Below are 22086 nucleotides of genomic sequence, written 5' to 3'. Positions count from 1 at the left end.
AACTAGAGATCAATCAAATGGTATGTGAAATTGTTGAGAACTGTTAAGCATGTGTGCATACCTAATGATTTGGTGTGTAAAATTAGTTATATATTTGTCAATGTGAAAGTGAAAGTGTTTCGGTATGAAATGGCATGAGATTAGGTTACAAATTGAATTTGAATTGAATGTATGCATTAGTTTATACTTGTTTATATTGACTCGAATCATGGAAATACCACTGGGCATTTTCGCTTAGTGTACGATTTATTTTCTCTGTGTACAGGTATAGTTGATCATTGAGAGTACGAATAGTTGATCCAACATCCAGGAAATGATCTCCAACTCAGCAAAATTTGTAACATCCAGGAAGCAATCTCCAACTCAGCAAAATTTGTATAATCCCATTTAGTTTTTAGTATAGCATGTAGCTAGGTTAAGTTGGTTTCGAGTAATTGGTATGAATATGTTTATATTTGAAACTAGAATTGGTATTTTGAGGATACCAAATGATTATATCATGTATTTGAATGTCTTAATGCTTGAAATGCTTCCAAAATGCAGTTATGGCTAGGCTATTTTGAATATGTTCACATACTAGATGTTGCGATTGGTTATATCATGAATTGAGCTTATATGTTGTATGACAATGTTACAAATGGTGTATGTTAATTGTAAAATTATGTCTGAGGTAGATTTGGTTAGAATTGAACTTGCTAAAAATAAGTGTTTGGCTGAAAATAGGTTATGGAAGTGCATATTAGTTATTTTGGTAATTACAAGTGGTGTCAAATTGGTACCATTTGGAAACATTATGTTACGACGTGACAAGATCAAATCCATATGTCACGCCATGACATCAAGAAATGTTCATTGCAATGAGGCCAAGTCAGTATGTGGCGTTGCAACGAGAAACCCTCGACGTCATGACATCAAGGCTAAAGTTTGAAAACATTAAAAATAATCAACCTCGGGTTAGCGATAGAGCTTTCGTAAGCTCCTATAAGACCTAGAAATGTTTGTCTATTTTATTATATCCTTTTATTACTCGTAGTTAATTTTTTAATGGTATATAATTGAATGTAATTGATCATAGTTGTTCTGACAATGAATGTGACATCCTGTAACTCAGACATGGCAACGGGGTCAGGTTACAACTCTTCTTCAAGAGCAAACACCTCATTTGACAAATCACAAAGCTTACTGTAGAATTCTCCAATGGTATATGAATCTTTCATTCTTAGAGACTTGAATTTACTAGTCAATATTTGCATCTTAGATTGTCTAATTGTGTTGGTACCTTCATGGGTTGTCTAAAGTATATCCCATGCATCCTAGGCAACTATACATTTTGAAATCCTATTAAAGCTTTGCTAATTTAAACTACAAAAGATAACATATAATGCCTTAGAATTGATAGCTAGACATTCCTCATCAGTAGTTCCAACTCAGATTTAGGAATTCTTCCAACTTCAGGTTTGAATATAGGTGCCTTCCATCCAGAGAAAAAATTACGCCATGACTTTTCATCAGTAGACTTGATGCAGACTTTCATATTTTCCTTTCAATAGGCATAGTTTTCACTATTTAACATAGTATGACGAGTATTCGAAGATCCTTCTATATCTAGCAATCAATATTGGGAAATTCCACTAGCTATGCTAAGTAGGAATATTTAATACCAAATGTTGAATTGAACAATTATTAAATACTTAGAATTATTAGGTTTGAATGAAAATGCTTGATTGTAGTGACCATTTTGGGTGCCACTATTTTAAACAAACTAAAAACAAAGTAAATAAATGACACAAGAGATTGTTTACACAACTTGGTTTTCCTACGTTTGCGGAGCCTAGCTCAATGAGTAAATCCACTTTCTTTAATCCCTAACATAAGTGATATAAGTACTATCACTCTCCTAGTTAACAACCTCAGTTTTGTATCTTAAAATCCTAGATCACTTACCTTTAAGTTATGTTGTACACACAAACTGTTTACTCTATAATGCATTAAGAAATATGTACCTTAACAAATAGATTAGTGCTTCTAGTTCTTTCTACACAAACCTAAACAAATATCTCAATATATAAAAGTTTTCAAGACTTCCTAATACAATGGAGATCAATTACAATCCAATCCCTTAATAAAAACAACTATTAAATAGCTAAATACAATATACTAATAAAGATCAATTAAAAGTGGACTGTTGGAGATTCATTATTTAATGGTATTTACAACGCTATCTCTATCCATTCTCCACCATCCAAAGAATCCAATTGCTTAATATTTGATCTATTCCAATATTTAAGGAAAGTTGTATTAAATGGAATGGTTTTCAGATTCGAGTTTTCATACATTTAGAATAGTAGCACCATTCAAAGTCCAAATATTTTGTTTTAATATATTTACAACTTTAAATATGACACGTATCTATTTGTCGCAACATTGATGGAAGTGGCCACTTCTGCTTGGCACATAGCCAACCACTTCAAAAAGTTTCCTCAAGATACCATATCGAGAATACCTATATCCTTACCTACTCCAAAAAAAAAAGATTTCAACACCATTAATATGATTCGAAGTATAAAAATAATCTAACCTCACATAATCAATCTTCACCATTGAGGTTTATTGTATCCTCTTCAATGGCTACACCATCTTTTCCCAACTTTTCTACAATCATTTCATGGCCATTTCTAGCCTTATATAGCCTTATACCGTGGTTGATACAATAAGAAATACCTCATAATAATTTTTCCTTGAAAGAGCTATCAATATTTTCCCTTATTATCATGATAATTATAGTAGTTAAAAAATCTAATATGAATAATTACTAAACATAAAGTAAAAAAGTAGTTATTTTTTGGATCAAATAACTCAACTTCGACACCTAAATGCAAGATCATTTGGGTAGTAATAGCGGTAGAAAGGCTACCAAAAAAGCTACGATTAAAGAAGATGAACATCTTAATATAGTAGGCATGGTGGTTGAAAATCTGATTGATTGTAAAACATCATTTAAGGATAAGCTTATGAATTTATTTGGGGCTAATGAGAAATCTTGTGTAAACAATCAGTATGTCGACTTTGAATTAAGGGGGTTACTTTATTATTAGTGTTCTTGATGTATTCCAAGAATAGGTTTTTTTTAGAGTTCACAATCTATTGGAATAGAATATGTCAAAATTTGTGAAGATCAAGTTACTGGGCCATAAGATTAACTTCAACACTTTTTGGAATAAAAATCATTTCCATTTGAAAGCCTTAAAAATCAATTCAATTAATCAATTTAGAAAATGATTATTTTTTAATGAAGTTTGAAGCTAAAGAAGATTTTAATAAAGCTATTTTTTATGAACCTTTGGTTATCTTTGGGAAATATCTTATTATTCAACCTTAGACTCCCACTTTTATCACCTCACAGTTAAACATTGATGATGTGGTTGTTTGAATATGTAACACCCCCTAACCCCAAGCCGTCACCGGAATAGGGCTACGAGGTATTACTGGACTTATACACTAACATCTATACAAAATCGAGTCATAAACTCTATATTTCAGATCAATATTCACCAAACTTCATCATAAATTCCCTAATATGGGCCTACGGGGCCCAATATATGTTTTAGAAGTGATTCGGGACTAAATTGGCAACTTTAGAAATTTTTCCTTGGAAATAGGGGCACACGCCCGTGTGGCCTGGGACATGCCCGTGTGGCTTGGGACATGGTCGTGGGGCCAGACTGTGGGCAGATCTGACTTGCACACACGGTCGTGGAAATAGCCCGTGTGACATAAATGGATGGCCACACGGCCTGAGCACACGCCCATGTGCCTTGGCCGTGTGAAAACATGATTTTTGCCCATTTTTATGCTATTTTCACTTGCTAAACACATCTAATTCTTGCCCAAACATTTACTGACATTCTTAAACCAAATATCATACATTATGCCACTTAGACCTAGCAAATATTCATTCATTCACTTCAAAACCTCTTAAGGATCATTTACCACAATTCATATCAAAATTTACTACATTATCATACTAGTCAAACTCATGTAAATTTAATTTCCAAAAGATACACATTTCATACCATGCTTCAACAACTTTCATGTTTGTTCACTATTATATACAAAACAACACTTTAACAACCTAGATACATGCCATTTTACCAAAAGAAAGGCATTCACCACTTTGAGTCTGGGATTGGCTTGGATGCTGAGTCCTTAACTTTCTTTCATACCTAGACCTGCGCACGGAAACATACCGTACGCTAAGTATACACTCAGTGATATTTCTATAAACTAATACTTCAAACAATAATAAGCTATGTATATACATTGTAACATAACTTTTTTTTTCATAATCTTATTAGCTTCATCACTTACCTTTATCTTATAGCTCTTAAATGTATTTAAACAAATCTTTTTATACTTTTCATATCATTCAATATCTTTCAATACTTGTATAACAATCACATAATCAATAGCAGTCAATCTTTGTCTTTAGTACTTTCAATTACCCCTAGTAACATAACTCGGACCTGGACGGATACACAGATCCAACCCACACACCGGGGATAATGTACAGCGTTTCATCAATTTGAAACCGAATACACCGTAGGTAACAAGAATGAGAGCAAGAATAATCATAGTCGTGCATGAGTACCTCTTCGAATGAATCCGAGCATCCACGATGGGTCGACACATATAGTGTTTCATCGACACATAGTTAGAATATCCCTAAACACTTCCAATCATATGGCATGCCAATTATATCCGACTAGCTCGACACTGTTAATAGGGTATTCAAATCATATCATTATAATACAGAAATAGAAACAGTTTCCATCATATCATTCATTATACATTCTAATTGTTAAAAATATCATTTACATTGTATTAAAAACATTAAGCATAGCTTATAGAAATACAAACCGAATTTTTCGAGTTTACTCGATATCCTCGTTCACTTTCTCCTTTCCCTTTTTCGATGAGGTTTTCGGTGCTACGTTAGCTACATAAAATTTAACATTTAAAATTATCGATATATATTATTTAATAACACACTCTTGTATTTCCATGTATCTTTTACTTAAATTCCAATTTAGTCCTTCCACCATAACCATTCTTTTTCTTCAAAATAAATCCTATATTTTCATTTAATTATCATTTTAAACTATTCCAACTCTTAAATTTACAGCATAAAACATTAATTATAACATCTTCTCAATTCAATCCCTATTATTGCAAGACCTATATTTTCTTTTACAATTTAATCCTTCTCCCACTTCTAACTTGAATTTCCATCAAATTAACACTTAATTCTTCCATTTATTCAACTTAATCAACATCTAAAAATTCAGTAACTTTCTAAATTTCAGCATAACTCAAGTAGTATTCTTTCCTAGAATTCCATTCACATCAAAATTACAAGAAAAGTGATCAAATTGACTTACCAATCAAGCTTGGAACTCCAGAACCCTAAATTTTCCTTTTCTTTTTCTTTCCCTTTTTCTTTCTTTCTTTCCTTGCTTTGTTTCATTTTCATTCTCTCTTTTATTTCTTTCTTTTGTTTTATTTTTTATTTAATTACTTTATTATATTATATTATTATAATATACTTTAATCATTATTATTATTTCTTATTTAATAAGTAAATACTTATTTATACATACATTTGTACCAATTAAAATAATACAAATGTATTCATACATACCACACACTTGTCTCCTAAGGCTTATTTGCTAATTTAGTCCCTTGAATTTTCTATAGTTTATAATAAAACTTTTACACTATATTCAGTCTAGTCCTTTCACTAAATTAGCCTTAATTAAGCTAAATTTACTTAATTAAAATCTAATTAACCTCTCACTTAACTTCGTAAATATTTCTAACAAATATTTATGAATCTAATTTTCAAAATCGAAGACCCAAAAACTCACTTTTTCGATGACCTAAAAGTCATTACAGAATACATCTCCTTGGTTTATCAAGTGCATTATACAAGTAGAGCCTTTTATGGGTGGTTGGAAATACCATTGGCAGGGTTATGACGATAGATTATAACACAGACAATGGGGTGCAAGGAAAATTTGCGAGAATGAAAATTTTAATTGATTTATGGAAACCTCTAATATACAAGATTACAATTAAAGATAAGATTCAACGGGTGGAATACAAAGGTTTACTGAATGACTATTTTGAAGGTGATTACAATTAAAGATAAGATTCAACGGGTGGAATACAAAGGTTTACTAAATGACTATTTTGAAGGTGACAAGTATGACCATGTTAAAGTGATTTATCCTAAAATTCAAGATTTTGTGCCAACAACTGAATCATTGGAGATCAAAAGTTAGATAGTAGAAGAGGTAAGCCGGAAAGTGGTGGTCAAAAGTTTTGGGCCATAAATGTTAGTGAAGATGAGAAAGAAGAGAAATTTCAAGAAAGAGTATGGGAAGTCAGCATAAAATCGAGATGAATTTTTTAAAAATAGTAAGGATCTAATATAGAAGGAGATTCTTTAACCAAAAAAAAGGAAGAGTTTGGGATTGGTGTCAAAAAAGTTCATATAGATCCTAAAAATAATAAAAATGGTAGAAGGAATGATATAGGCTAAAGTAGCCCAGAAATCACTATCCTTTAATACTTGAAACATTCTAGTAAGACTCTATCCCTGTGGGTTGAAATGTCCCTTACAAAAACTGAGGAACCAACACTTTGCACTTACAAGTTTTCCCTAGAACCATACAGTAGTGCACATTGATAAGAATAATGACCTAAGTTTTTAGAGTGTTCAAATACACAACAAAGGAGGTGACAGTGTTTGTGTACATCATGCTGACTTATCTTCCATTTTATCATCTAAAAGTACTAAATTTAGCTAAGGACAATTCCATAAACAAATAAAATGAACTAGCGTGAAGATAAAGATGATGAAAGATGCAACTGATTAGTGAACAATTGGAAGATGGATTTGAAGCTGAAGATATGGTGATAGAAGATGATACAAGTTGAAATATTTGAGGATGAATCAAGAAAATGAGGTCTTCCAATATTGTTTACAAAGGTTAGTTTATTGTATATATATTCCACTTTTATGAATTTATAAATACTTACGTTGAACTGCTATGGATGTAAGAGTCCATGCTTTAAAAAACAATAAGAGCATTCTTGCAAGTGTTTAAGTTTGACATAGTAGCACTCATGGAAACTTGTATTAGTGGTAATAAGGCATATAAGGTTATCAGAAAATTGGGTTTTGATTTCTCTTATTGAATACAAGCTAGAGGATACTTAGAGATATTTGAGTGTGATGGAATTGACCTATTACTTTTATTGTGATTTATAATCACTTCCATTTCATACACTATAAAGTACCCTTGGAGACGTAAGGAACTATAAAGTACCCTTGGAGACGTAGGGAACCTCTTTGTCCCTTACTATTGTCTATAGGAGTCCAAGAAGATTACATGGGACTTTAATTCGATTCTGTACAATTCAAAAAGGAAAGGGTGAGTAATAATGGATCATGGAAGTTGTAAGATGTTTCATGAATTTATGTTCAATAATAGTATGAGAAATTTAGGGTTTATCAGACCACGATTAACTTGGCATATGGGGAACTTACATAAAAGAGTAGACTAAACTATATGTAATTTTTCTTTGGATGAGGTATTGCCAAACACAGGGATTCAACACCTTCAAAAACTAAAATTTCACCATTGACCTCTCTTTATTAAAATTGAGGATGAGAGACTTTGGCGAGGACAAAACTTTTAAGATTTTTTGTTGGATGGATGACTCACTTATCTTTCAAAGATCTTGTCAAAAAAACTAAGATATTAGATGGTAGTGTAAAGAATACAATTATAGGTCTAATTTATGCAATCAAGGAATCAGATAAATTTGTTTTTGGTAACTTGAATGAGTGAAAAGGGAAGGTAATTAACGATAAGGGTAAAAGGGGATTCAAAGAGCTTTGGAAACTCATAACACAATTAATTTGAGAGAGTTGGAGTTGAAGCTTCAAAAGAGATGAATGACATCCTAGACATTAAAGAAACACTTTTGAAACAAAAGTCAAGAAGTGGTTGGCTAACAAAAGGAGATAAGAATATCGAATATTTTTATAGTAAGATAATTACTAGGAGAAGACAAAAACTGAATAAAAGCTCTAAAACTAGAAGACTAGAAATGGTATTTTGATGATGCATACTAAAGGAGAAAACAATACAATTCTTTAACACACTATATGCAGATGAGGGAGGTGAAGTAAGAAGACTCCCAATTACAGAATGTCTTTTTTTACTTTAAAAGGAGGTGAGGTTGATATGTTTATTTCAAATGCAACAAGTGAAGAAATAAAGAGTACTATTGTTGAAATGGCCCTTTTAAAAGCTCTTAGTATTTAGTGAATTGCATGATAAGGTTTATCAAAGTCAACAAGAAAATATGGATGCTTATATTTACAAACTTGTGAAAGAAGCTTTCAATAGAGTTTTTATTGATCATTGGATTACTAACTCTATCGATCTTGATTCTTAAAGTTTACGTCAGAATCGATATAATAATTCAGACCCATAAGCTTATGTAAAGTTCTGTACAAAGTGATAACCAAAACAATCATAAATAAACTTCGAAACATTATGTTGAAGCTTGTGTCTCTAAATCAAATGAGTTTTGTAGCAAGAAGAAACAATATTGGCAACATTATTATAAATTAAGAGGTCATACACTCTATGTGAACTTGTTAAAGGATGAAAAGGTAGATGGTGATTAAAGTGGACCTTGAAAAAGCATATAACCTAATTCGATAGGACTTTTTGGTCAGTTCTTTAACTAAAGTAGGCATTCCCCTTTTTTTTATGAATTATCATGAATTGTGTGACAATGTTTCAATGAAAATTCTCTTGAATAAGATCATATCTTTAGAGTTTAAACATTCCCAAGGTGTCAGGCAAAGTGGTCCTGTGTCCCCATATCTCTTCGTTCTAGGAATGGAATGTTTGAGCCATTGTATTAACAAAGCTGTAATGGCTAAGGATTGGAAGTTGATTAAAATATTTAGGAATGGGTTACTTATTTCCACCTATTTTTTGTTGATGATTTGGTTTTGTTCTACTAGGTAAATTTTAAACAAAGAAAAATAGTGGTTAATGTGTTCTCTTTTATTTTTTGAAGTACTCAGGTTACAAGATCAATGCCCAAAAGACTCAATTATATTTCTCATCGAGTGTTGATGAGAATGCAACTTTGTAGATTAACATGACGCTGGGATTTCAAATCTCAAATTTGGGAAAGTACCTCGATGTTCCTTTATTCAGTAAAACAGTGACCAAAGAGACTTATAAATTTGTCTTTGTCAAAGTCCAATAAAGACTAAATGAATAGAACGTAAGACTATTATCCTGGCTAGGTAAAGTAACTCTTAGAAAATCAGTGCTCCTTTTTATACCAAATTATTTTATGCAATTTGCATTGACTCCATTTAATGTGTGCGATGAGATTAAAAAATTGCTAGAAATTTTATTTAGGGATTCAGGAATGAAAAGAAAAATCCCACTCTTATTCGATGGGATAATTAGTCAACCCTTAGAAAATAAGGGAATTTGTAGAGACTAAAGGCTCAATATAAGTCGTTCATGGTGAAGCTCAACTTCAACTTACTTACTAACAAGGACTCCCTTTGGGTCTGTGTTTTTGTCCCTTGGCGATGTTTAACTACATGCTTTTGAAAAGATATTTGGTTGCTAGAATTTGCACCATTGTGCAAATATTATTTAAATGAATAACATGAACATGATGGTTGTCAAGTTAATGAGATGACTGATGAAAATGGTAAATGGCAATGGGAGAGTTTTGTTGTTTATCTCCCACAAGAGGTGATTTTGAATATATAGATAATATGTCATCCTCGAGAGGGAATTCTGTCAGATAAATTTTTATGGACGTGGACAAATAACGGCCAATTCTCTTTGGCTACAACTCACAAATTTCTTTTTAAGGAGAATTGGAACAACAAGAAAGATGTATAGCACACAATCTGAAAGCTACAGGTACCATGGAGTATTTGAAATTTCTTGTAGGTTTTGATGTATAGTAGGCTACTTGCCAACTCCGAATGATGTAAGTATGGTACATCGGAATCCCATTTGCATACCGTTTTTGATTATCATACAATGAAGTTGGTATGGTTGAAACTAATTCCTACTAAGAATCAAGTTAGGCTTTTCTCACTACCTTTGCATGAATGGTTACTTGAAAACATGATGAACTGAAGTTTCATTATATGTTGAGGTAGAATGGGGTATCTTGTTTAGCTTGGTATGTTAGCAAATATGGTAGTAGAGAAACAAGGTAATCTTTAATGAAAGAAATTTACATGTTATGGTTGTAATTAACCAGTCATATGCATAAGCCAAAAAACTTTAATGCATCATGGCAAAGGGAGAAAGCTAAGCACTGAAAGGAGATTAGATGTATAGGTTGGCAACCACCATAAGAGGAATGGTTAAGTTGAATGTTGTTGAACTAACATCAATAATGGAAATATAAAACGATTGCATAGTAAAAAGAAAGAAAAAAATAAAAACACACAGATTTTACGTGGAAACTCTTTCGGGAAAAAAACGACGGGTAGAGGAGTTTAGACTGCATCTATTTATATGTTGAAAAACCTTATTCTAATAAATGCCAAATAGATGAAGTGTAGTAAGGTTGAAAAACCTTATTCTAATCAATGTAAAAAAAATAAGTATAGTTCTATACGGATTTTACTTTTATTTTATTTTGTCACTGTATTTTATTTTAACAAGGATTCGAGTCACTCAACTCTAACTATAACTACCTTGATACGAATTCTCAACGAATAAGTTCTTCACCATGAACGCTTAACGAACAAGTTCTCCACCTTTTTGATGAAAGCCCCTTAAGGGGTGTTCTTAAAAAATGAACACCAACCAAGTCCAAGCAATGCTCAAACTTGGTTATAAGAAGTGACTTAGTCATCTTATCTGCAGGATTTTCATGAGTACTAAATTTGCTCACAAAAATATCTTCACGAGCAATAATATCACGCAAAAAATAATACAAAACATCAATGTGTTTTGTTCTCTCATGAAACATTTGATCTTTTGTAAAGAAGATGACACTTTGACTATCACAAAACACTGTACTGATCTGAAGATCTTTATTGAGTTCACCAAAGAGTTTTTTTAATCAAATAACTTCTTTACAAGCCTCAGTAATCGCCATGTACTCAACTTCAGTAGTAGAAAAAGTAACTATAGTTTGCAAAGTGGCTTTCCAGCTGATTTCACAACCCCCAATAATAAAGACATACCCTGTGAAAGATCTTCTTTTATCAAGGTCTCTAACAAAATCAGAATCAACATACCTAATGACTCCATCTATAGTTCTTCCAAACTGTAAACAAACATCAATAGTTTCTCATAGGTATCTGAAAATCCACTAAACTACTTTCCATTGTTCTTTACTAGATTTGCCATGTATCTACTAACTGCACTAACTACATATGATAAATTTGGACATGAGAAAACCATAACATACATGAGAGATCCCACTACACTAGAATGTAGAACATGTGACATGTAGTAAATCTCATCATCTGATTGTAGAGACAAAGTTGATGAAAGTTTGAAGTGGGCTGCTTATGGAGTACTAACAGGCTTGACATTCTGTATATTGAACCTGCAAAGAACTTTCTCAGTGTACCCATTCTGTAACAATTCGGTTTAGACCCTAGTCGAATAGTAGTTTTGAGACCACAAATTTGAGTCAAAAAAATATTTTAATATTATTTTTCGTGCCTATTATGTGTGAATTGATGTTTGTGAAAATTTCGTATGAAAATTTTATCAATTGTGTGCTTAATTTACAAAAAGGACCTAATCGTGTAAAATGTAAAAGATGTGTTCTATTTGCTAAAGTGCTTATTTGCTATGTCTTCTTAATTGTGAGGTCCTTATAATGTTAATAGACCATTGGAACTGTAAGTGGACCATTATAGCTATTTATTTATATTTATAAATGAAATTCATTAAGGATATAATAGTAATTAGTATAATTATTATGTATTAAATATAAAAATAAAAAATTGGCTTCATTATCCTATGTTGGCCTAATATTAAGAAAGAAAAGAAAGCTTCCATGGTGTTTTAGGGTTCAACTACTTCCAAGTTTGATTAAAGGTCCGTTTTTGTTCGGTTTTTGATAATTTCTATGTTTTTGTAATCGTTGTTTAGTAATCTATCAAACCCATGCCCTAATTTTTTATTTTTTTGATGATTTTGAGTTATTTCATTGTTTATAATGTGATTTTTATCAAGTTTGATGATAGTAAATAAAAGATATGTGTTGGGTTAGTATATTTTGTCTTTGAATTTTTGACGAATTTGAGTAATTAGGGCTAAATTGTAAAAATGAGATTTTGAGGGACTAAAATGTGAAATAAATGAAATATTTGGATTTATATGAACACTAGGAATATTTGGCTAAGCATATGTCTAAAGAAATTTGGTGTATTTTTGTGATTTTGTGAATTAGGAACTAAAGTGTCAAAATGTGAAAATGTGAGGGCTAATTTGTAAAATGCCTTAAATGTGTGTTTGTGCATTGATTTGAATGATTTGTTGAATAAAAGAGTTAAATTTGAATTTATATAGATCAAGAACCAAAGAAAATGGAATTAGATCGGGGAAAGTGGAATGTCATTGAATAGCCGTACGTTTCTGTTCATTTCCATACGAGGTAAGTCGATATACAAATAAATGTATTTTTAATTGAATTACTATTGATTATATGCTTTTGAAAAATGTTGAATGATTATATGTGTTGAGAATGGGATATCCGAGAAAGTATCGACAAAGTTTAGACGTCCAAAAAGCCCCGTACGAACCATAGGAATAGTTAGGTACATATGTCATGACATAGGATCCGATATGTGTTTCGTGTAAGACACGTCTGGGACTTTGGCATCGACTTATGATTTACGTGTAAGACCATGTCTGGGACATTGTCATCGTATTTGATTTCGTGTAAGACCCTGTCTGGGACAGTGACATCGATATTTGATTACATGTAAGACCACGTCTAAGACGTTGGCGTTGTACAAGCTTTCTGAGTTATCCGCGTATCCTTATGATTTCGAACGGTTCAACGGGCATTCTAAGAAAATGAATGACTATGTGAATGTGTATCCGATTCAGGAACATTTGAATTGTATACTATGTTTGAGTATGAAAGGTAAGTACATGTACTTTTGAGATCCTATGATATAAGTATTAGAAATCATGTTATATGTGTAAATGAATTGGGAAATGTATAGTGTATATGAACCATGTGATTGATGATAGTATTTGGCTATGGAATTTATGTAATTTGATGATGTATATATGCTTATAAAGTTAAGTTTATTTGTATATGGCTTACTAAGCTTTGGAAGGCTTATTTTGTTTGTTTATCATCTATTTTATAGATATCGAAGCTACTGGAAGCTCGGGGATCGTCGAGGGTCATCACCACACTATCAAACTTCTTTTTGGTACCTTTTGAAAATGTACATATTGAAATATGGCATGTATAGGCTAGAAGTAATTGTAGATGTTTTGGTAATGTATATATCTAGCCATGTGATTTGGCTTGATTAAGGTTGTGTATATGAAAAAGTGTTTGGTATGAAATATGTGATGCAATATGTCAATATTATGTGTTCATGAATGGTCAAGTGAATAGGTCATAATGGTAAGTTGTGGTAAGTGCTTATGTGAGAAATTGGTAAGTTCATGGCATGAGAATGAATGATGTAAATTGAGATTATGAAGCATATGTTTGGTATGATAATAGCTCATGATTTGGCATGTTTTGATTTACATATTGAGTATGAAATAGATTGGTTATTATATGATATAGATGATGGATGTTTGATGTTTGAAATTGGTTGAAAATACTATGTATTGGTTGAAAATACTATGTAATTAAAGTGTATTTGATGCTTGTAGGGAGGACCCTTAAAGGGTGGCACTTTGGCCTTGTAAATGGCCTATTTTTGCCTACATGGGCAGGGACACGGGTGTGTGTCTCAGCCGTGTTGCTTAATGGCCATTTTGAAATGAGCCTGGGCAGACGACAGGGTTGCACACACGGGCGTGTGCTAAGCAGTGTGGCCAAGTCAGTTTCAAGTACGGGCTAGACACATGGGCGTGTGACTGGCCGTGTGAAACAAGTCAGTTTTAACCACAGCCAAAGCACACGAGCGTGTCTTGTGGTCGTGTGAATAAGTCAGTATGTATGCCCTTTTTTGATTTAGCCTAGACACACGAGCGTGTCTAAAGCCGTGTGAGGCATACGGCCTGTTCACACAGGTGTGTGACCTGTACAACTTTGTAAAATGTTTAAGTTTCAAAAATTGTTTGTATGAGCTCGGTTTAGTCCCGACCCCTTTTTAATGCATGCTTAAGGTCTCGATGACCTATATAAGGGACTCTATGGTAATGTTTAACTATGATTTTGGATGACGTATATGAATTGTTCGTAAAAGGTTTTAGTTTGTTCAGTAACAACTTTAACCCTAATCCGGCGACGGATACGGGTTAGGGGTGTTACACATTCTGAATTAGGTACAATTAACATGATTTTCTATCTCTGAGAATCTTCATCCCAAGTATCTTATTTTTTGTTCCCAAATTCTTCATCTCAAATTCTTTACTAAGCTGGGCTTTGACCTTTCTTATCTCTCATTTATATTTGGTTGCTATCAACATGTCATCAACATAGAGAAGTAAATACACAAAAGAACCATCACTATTTTTCTTAAAATAAAAACAACTGTCAAAGATGATTCTATTGAATTCACGAGTAGTCATAAAAGAATCAAACCTCTTGTACTATTGCCTTGGTGACTGTTTCAAACCATAAAGGGACTTTTTCGGCAAGCAAACATAGTCCTCCTTTTTTGAGACTGTAAAACCCTTTTGTTGTTGCATGTAAGTATCTTCCTCAAGTTTTCTATGCAAGAACGCTATTTTTATATCTAACTGCTTAAGCTCCAAATCATATATGACCACAATACTAAGCAAGGCTCTAATCGAACTATGCTTCACAATTAGAAAAAAATACATCTGTGAAGTCTACACTTGGAATTTGATTGTAACCTTTTGCAACCAGTCTTGTTTGATATATGAGTTTTTCAACTCTTAGAGTTCCTTTTTTTTCTTTTTGAACACTCATTTACAAAAAAAAAACAACCTTTTTACCTTTAGGAAGCTTCACTAGATCACATGTTCTACTCTTATGGAGCGATCACATCTCTTCTTGCATGGAAATCATCCACTTTCCTAAATCTTCACAACTAACTGTCTCAAAATAAGTAAATGGATCTTGGTTTTCATCTATATCTTTAGCTACATGTAAAGCATAAGCAACTAGATCAGCCTCAATGTACCTCTTTGGAGGTTTAATTTCTCTTCTAGGTCTGTTCTTGGCAATAGAATATTGTGGTGGAGAAGAAACTTTACTCTGAGTTTCTGTACTAACTTGAGGAGTAGACTCTGTTGTAGATCCTGGATCAATCTGAAGCTCCACCTACTTTTGCTGGTCTTTATTAGAAGATTTTTTAAGAGATAAGTTACGTAGCATAGCAGTTTCATTAAAACTAACATCTCAACTAATCACAACTTTTCTATTTTTAGGACACCATAACTTATACCCTTTAACACCAGCCTTATAACCAAGAAAAACACATTTAATAGATCTAGGTTACAATTTCCCATTATCAACATTAGCATACGCAAGACATCCAAAAATCTTCAAATCATAATAATTAGCAGGATTACCAAATCATACCTTTTGTAGAGTTTTTTTCTTAATGGAAACGGACGGAGATCGGTTAATAAAAAACCATGTAGTAGAGCCTGCTTCAGCCCAAAACGACTTCGGTAAATAAGCATTCGACAACATACATTGAACCTTTTTCATGATTGTTCTATTCATCCGTTCTACAATGCTATTTTACTGTGGAGTATGACGAACTATCAAATGTCTCACGATTCCTTCTTATTTGCACAATTCATTAAACTCATCAGAATAGAATTCTAAGCCATTATTTGTGCGAAGATGTTTTATATGTTTTCCTATTTGCTACTCGATCATAGTTTTCCAAGCCTTAAACGCGAAAAACACATCACTTTTCTGCTTTAGAAAGAATGCCCAAACTTTTCTAGAAAAATAATCAATGATCATCAGCATCTAATTAGCGCCACCCCTCGAAGGCACTTCGAATGGTCCCCAAAGATCAAAATGAATATAGTCCAGTGTTCCCTTTGTAATATGGATTCCTATGGTGAATCGAACTCTCTTTTGCTTTCCAAAAACATAGTACTCACAGAACTTCAGTTTGCTAATGCCTTGTTCATCAAAAAGTCTTCTTTTACTTAATTCTGCCATGCCATTCTCACTCATATGCCTTAGACGCATATGCCAAAGTCTAGTAACACTATCATTTGACAAGGAAGAGAGAATGACATTTGCATCACCAATAATAGTAAAACCGTACAAAATATATAGCATGATTGTTTTTCTCTACTCTTTCATCACAACGATGGAACCCTTGCTAATCTTTAAAACCCCACTTTCAGCTGTGTACTTGTGCCTTTTGAATCAAAAGTACTCAACAAAATCAAATTCCATTTCAATTCTAGTACATGTCGTACGCCACTAAGTGTTCTGACGACTCTATCCATCATCTTAATTTTGATCGTTCCAATACCTAGATTTTACATGAAGCATTATTTCACATCAAAACAACACCTTTAGACACTGTTTCGTATGTTGTAAGCCAATTTTGATTAGGACTCATTGGAAGGTGCAACCAGAATCAAGGATCCACTCCTCGCTCACTTTAGAGTTGTCGATAGAAGCAACTAGGAGTTCACCATCGCTGTAGTCTTCTACAACATCAGCTTCACCAGATTGTTCTGGTTGTTTTCCCTTTTGATTCGCAGCCTCTCTTTTGATCTTGGGTCATTTCTTCTTGCAAAAGTTACAGATTTTACCTCTATTTGAAGATCTCGATCTACCCTTAGATTTACTGTGAGGATTTCGTTCTTATGTCCCCTACAATTATCATCAGTATTTCGTTCTTGTCTCCCACGAACAATGAGACCCTCTCCCTGAGAGTCAGATCCAACCACAAGATGTTTCATCTTATTGTACGAGGTTAAGGAAGCATAGACTTCATCAACTATGGTAGATTCGAGGCTATACAAAATTGTATCTCTAAAAGGTTGAATAAGACAGGGGCAACGAACAAAGTAGAATTAACTTTAAATCTTCTTTATCATAATAAACCTCTATGTCCTCTAAGTCTGAGAGAATTTCTTTAAACGCAGCTAAGTGTTTGTGCATAGACGTACCTTCGTCCAAATAATGAGCATAAAGATGTTGCTTCATATGCAACTTACTAGTTAGGGTTTTTGACATGCATAGCTACTGTAGCTTTGCCCTTAATGCAACAATAGTCTTCTCCTTCATCACGTCCTGTAGAATTTCATTCGATAAAAGCAGATGTAAAGTATTTCAATCTTTACACTTCTTCTCTTCCTCCGTCAATGTCGAAGGCATCTTTTCTATCCTTAGCAGAGCATCCTCCAAATCCATTTGTGCAAGAACTGTCTGCATGTTTATCTGCCACAATGCGAATATGGTGTTGCATTCCAACAACAAATATCATACTTCAATGTTGCCGTTATCGTGATCAAGACAAGCAACCCGAAAAGCTCTTGATACCATTTTGTAGAATTAACGTCAATAATGACAATATAAAATGATCGCAAAGCAAAAAGAAAGAAAAATAAAAACACACAGATTTTACGTGGAAAACCTTTCGGGAAAAAAACCACGGACAGAGGAGAAGAAAATTCACTAATGTTGAAATTCAAATGATACAAGAGGAGTTTAGACTACATCTATTTATAGGTTGAAAACCTTATTCTAATCAATGTCAAATAAATGAAGTGTAGTAAGGTTGAAAAACCTTATTCTAATCAATGTAAAATAAAAGAAGTATAGTTCTATATGGATTTTACTTTTATTTTATTTTACCATTGTATTTTATTTTAACAAGGATTTGAGTCACTCAACTCTAACAAATGTAGATGGGGCAATAAAAAGGAATTGAAACAATGTTACAACATGGGGAGTCTTTCTTGAAAGACAAGAGCAATGGCTGAAATGATATTGACGGAATATTAGGATGTGGATAATGATTCAAGTTGAATTAAGGGTAATTTTGGATAGACTTGAAATAACATGAATTTTCTAATTTAGACATATTTTGTGGTGGTAACAATACTTCGTGAAGACACCAATGAAGGAAGAAACTTGTCATAAGCAAATGATAGAGTGACCTTGGCTGGTATAGATAAAGGATATATATATATGGGAAGGCAAACAATGTCGACTCGCTTCATAGCCAAACTTTCTAGCAGCAATACCTCGGGCGTAAACTTTTGATGCACCACCATAATGCGGGACTCAATGGGGATTACTAGGAGAAGAACTATCTCATATAGTAACTGGGTAGTAAGTTGCCCTTTTTTTCTTTTTTAAAAAGCCTAATACTAAATAAATATGTAAATTACCATATATATATATAAGATATTATTCTTTTTTTAGGAAAAGATATTATTCATTATTTGTGTAAACATTAAACAAGAATCATATTGGGTCGTTCATGTATCTTATTGTATTTATATATTTTATTATATTTTAATAGTGTTTAAATATAAAATATTTATATAAAATTTAATAAATTAATAATTTATATTTACATGAATTTAATAATTAACTATTTTTTCCTATTCCTAGTTATATCTATTCAAATTGACTCAGATAATAATTACATAAGTTAAAAGGAGAAGGAGATGGGTAGATTGAAATAAAACAAGTAACCCCACCAGCCCCACTTGCATTATAATTTTTTAGTTTTTCTTATTTTTATTACATTATTTATTCAATATTTTAATTTTATGATGATATTTTAATGTGTTTTTTAAACATTAATCTTTTATCATTTATTATTTTTATGTAATACTTAGAACTATTCATAGTTTCTTCTAACCATTAAATAGGAGGACAACGTGCTTTAATACATTCAAACTCACGCCCTCTTACACTGGCAATAATGTCGATACTAATTAAATTAAAACTCAACCAGCACAATTAATGTATTTTTAAATTATAATGAAATAATAATAGAAATTTCATAGCATTCCAAACTCATTTATGATTTTTTTTACCAACAATAGACAAAATTATTATCTTTTATTTATATACAGTTTTTAAATCTAAATAACCTAATGTCACATCATTATGTTCGGAAGAGGATGTTGCCTCTCACCCTGAAAAATTACCAAACAAATTAAGAAGAAAAAAAACAAAAAAGTACAAATAAAAATAATAATTGGGTTGGTCAGGAAACTCTAAAAATATTGTTGATTAGAAGGGAACAGCCGTGTCTGTTGGTGAATTGAATGTTGAAGGTTAATAATTAAATTCGTATTATACGACTATATACTTTATGAATATTAAAAAAATAACGACACACAAGATTGAAAATTAATATAACATAATTAAGGATGTAATAATAAGATATATTATATTTTTAAAAGAAATATATGATTTAAATTTTAAAATAATATTATTAAAAAAGATAATCATAAATTTAATAATATTAATTTATATATATATATAAAAGTAATGAAGCGGACATTAAAGATTAGATTCTGACATATGTAAATTATGTGGTTTGAATTTCATTAAATAGGTTTTTTTAATATAAACGCTACAATGCTTGATTTTAATTATAATAATCTATTGAAATATGTATTATTTATAACTATAATTATAAACTTACAAAATCGATATAACACAAATTACCCCCATAAAATTATGATAGGAAAAAAAAAATCCACATACTTGATAAGAATACGTGAATTACAAGACTTAACTAAAACGAAGTACCTGAGAAGGAGTATTACTTTGGTGCTGATTAATGTGACTAAACCTTTCTTCTTTGTTGTTATCAACAATGATTGTGATAAAAGATCCATCTTCTTCCTCTCTGAGATAATCTGAAGAAAGCTTAAATCCGCCATTGTTATGAACATCTTCCTTTAATGGTTTCCTATGAAGCTTCGCTTCAGCTTCTTTACAAAACTTGACCCTCGAAGCTGGAGGTTGAAGCGATGATGATGATGATGATGATGAACTTAACCTATTAAAATTTGCATCAGCTTCGGATTCAAACAAAGGGTTGAATCCCAATTGGTGACTGAAACAAGCAACATCAATTGGAGTTAGTGGAGGGGTCAAAAATGGAGGTGAAGCAAAAGGGGTTAAGTATGGGGTTTCAAAAGACTCCAAATCCTCTATTGTTTCTTCAATAATTGTGAAGAGAAATCTGGGTGGAAGCTGCTCATCATTTCCATTTCCATTCCCATGTTCTTCATCTAAAGGCTTCAACAACAAATCTTTGTTTGATTGCAGATTATGATGATGACGCTGATGATGACTTTGCTCTTCTTCTGCAAATGTAATTTCTTGAGGATTCAAAGTTGAGCTAGGCATGGAAGCTGATGACACAAAAACATGTAAAGCAAATCTTTACCTGGAGTTTTTAAATCATTTTCAAGATCTGTGCTTGTTCTTAACCTGTTCTTCCACCATAACAGATAATATACTTCAGCAATCAAAGCTAATACAAGACAGCCAAAAACTATGCTCAAACCAAGCCCTACACTGCTCAAGGATTTCATTTTTCTTTTACTTTTTTTCAACTCAACCCTCTAATTTTACATAAGAAATACAAATCAAAAGCCCTCGAATCAAGTGGGAAAAATGATTAAAAGAATTTAAAGCCTATTAACAATCTTCAGAAAACACAGCCAAAAGAAGCTCACTTTGAACTTTTTATCAAGAGGGTTAGAAATATACCCTTCATACCTAAAAAAAAAAATCTTAAAACCATTGTGGTAAAATAAATTAAAAATTATTTTCTCTCAAAAACACATAATTTTAATCATTAAGTATAATAATGAAAAGGTTTGAGATAAATCTCAATACTATTCATTAATTTTGTTGTAAAACTTTAATTTTGTGTAATTTTAAATTCAATTTTAATTTAATTTAATTTTCACAAATTATTAAAATAATCATCATTATAATACCTTTTAAATTTTACATATTACATATACAAATAATTATATTTATTCAATATAAACATAAATTTGAATTAAAATTAAAATTTTATTATTTTTAATATATTTTTATGATTTAGCTCTAAATTAATGAGGAAAAATTGAGATAGTTAAATAAAATAATGATAAATAAAAATGGAGAGAGCTTTGTATTTTATGGTTGAGAGGGTCCCTGGCCTCTAGAGATACTCACATGGCTCACTAACAAAAGGAGAGTGAAGTGTCTTTTTGCATGCGGGATAATATTTGAGACGAAATGATTTACAAGAAATTTAAAAAAAACATCATATATTAAAAACAATGCAAATGCAAAATGACTATATAAATATACTTTAAATTTTATATTAAATTACTATTTAGGTTTAATAAGAAAATCGAAACCCCCTAAGTTAGGGTACAATTTTTTGAATTCCCAAAACGCGAAATATTGCCTTATTTTGAAGATTTTATTTTTAAATAATAACGAGTGTGACACTTCGCAATGTGAGTTATTTGGAGTAAAATAAAACAATCTATATTAGATAAATATCTTTGAGCTTAATACATGATGTGATTTAAATTAGATAAAACAAAAATATATCATAGAGCATGGAATAATAAAACACGAATTAGATGCAAGGTTAATGAATGTCAACAATATGAAAATGTTAAATAAATAATTTCAATAACATGTAATGACAATATTCACACGACGTACATCATTTTTAATATCAACATTAACAAACATAAAATGAAATAATAATATAAAACAATTTAAAACAAACAATAAGATAATTTTAAATAAATAATATATATATATATATAAGGTTTAGAATAGATACTATAAAAA

At 31.7% G+C, this 22086-nt stretch overlaps 1 protein-coding gene across 2 annotated transcripts; it reads right to left on the bottom strand.

Annotated features, from left to right (window-relative positions):
- Window positions 1-3959: 3959 nt before the first annotated feature.
- LOC108451269 (uncharacterized) lies at window positions 3960-21055 on the bottom strand. 2 transcript variants are annotated; one of them, XM_053029041.1, is made up of 3 exons: window positions 20669-21055; window positions 20023-20585; window positions 3960-4229 (listed from the first exon to the last, which is right to left on the bottom strand). In XM_053029041.1, exons 1-3 carry the CDS (start codon window positions 20814-20816, stop codon window positions 4224-4226), a joined length of 717 nt encoding a protein of 238 aa, XP_052885001.1. In that variant the 5' UTR covers window positions 20817-21055; the 3' UTR covers window positions 3960-4223. The 2 variants fall into 2 exon arrangements, with proteins under 2 accessions (XP_052885001.1, XP_017604463.2); XM_017748974.2 differs by lacking the exon at window positions 3960-4229 and having other exon boundaries at window positions 19857-20585.
- Between the last annotated feature and the right edge of the window lie 1031 nt (window positions 21056-22086).

The sequence above is a fragment of the Gossypium arboreum genome, chromosome 5 (assembly GCF_025698485.1).
Source record: "Gossypium arboreum isolate Shixiya-1 chromosome 5, ASM2569848v2, whole genome shotgun sequence".
Lineage (NCBI taxonomy): Eukaryota > Viridiplantae > Streptophyta > Magnoliopsida > Malvales > Malvaceae > Gossypium > Gossypium arboreum.
This window is presented reverse-complemented; position numbering and strand designations above follow the sequence as displayed.

What these genes read in the sequence shown, in the direction of transcription:
- LOC108451269 (XM_017748974.2), bottom strand. Translation starts at nt 20,816, where the DNA reads ATGAAATCCTTGAGCAGTGTAGGGCTTGGTTTGAGCATAGTTTTTGGC. An exon ending in AAATGATTTAAAAACTCCAG is followed by an intron (nt 20,586 to 20,668) that starts GTAAAGATTTGC and finishes TTACATTTGCAG; the next exon opens with AAGAAGAGCAAAGTCATCAT.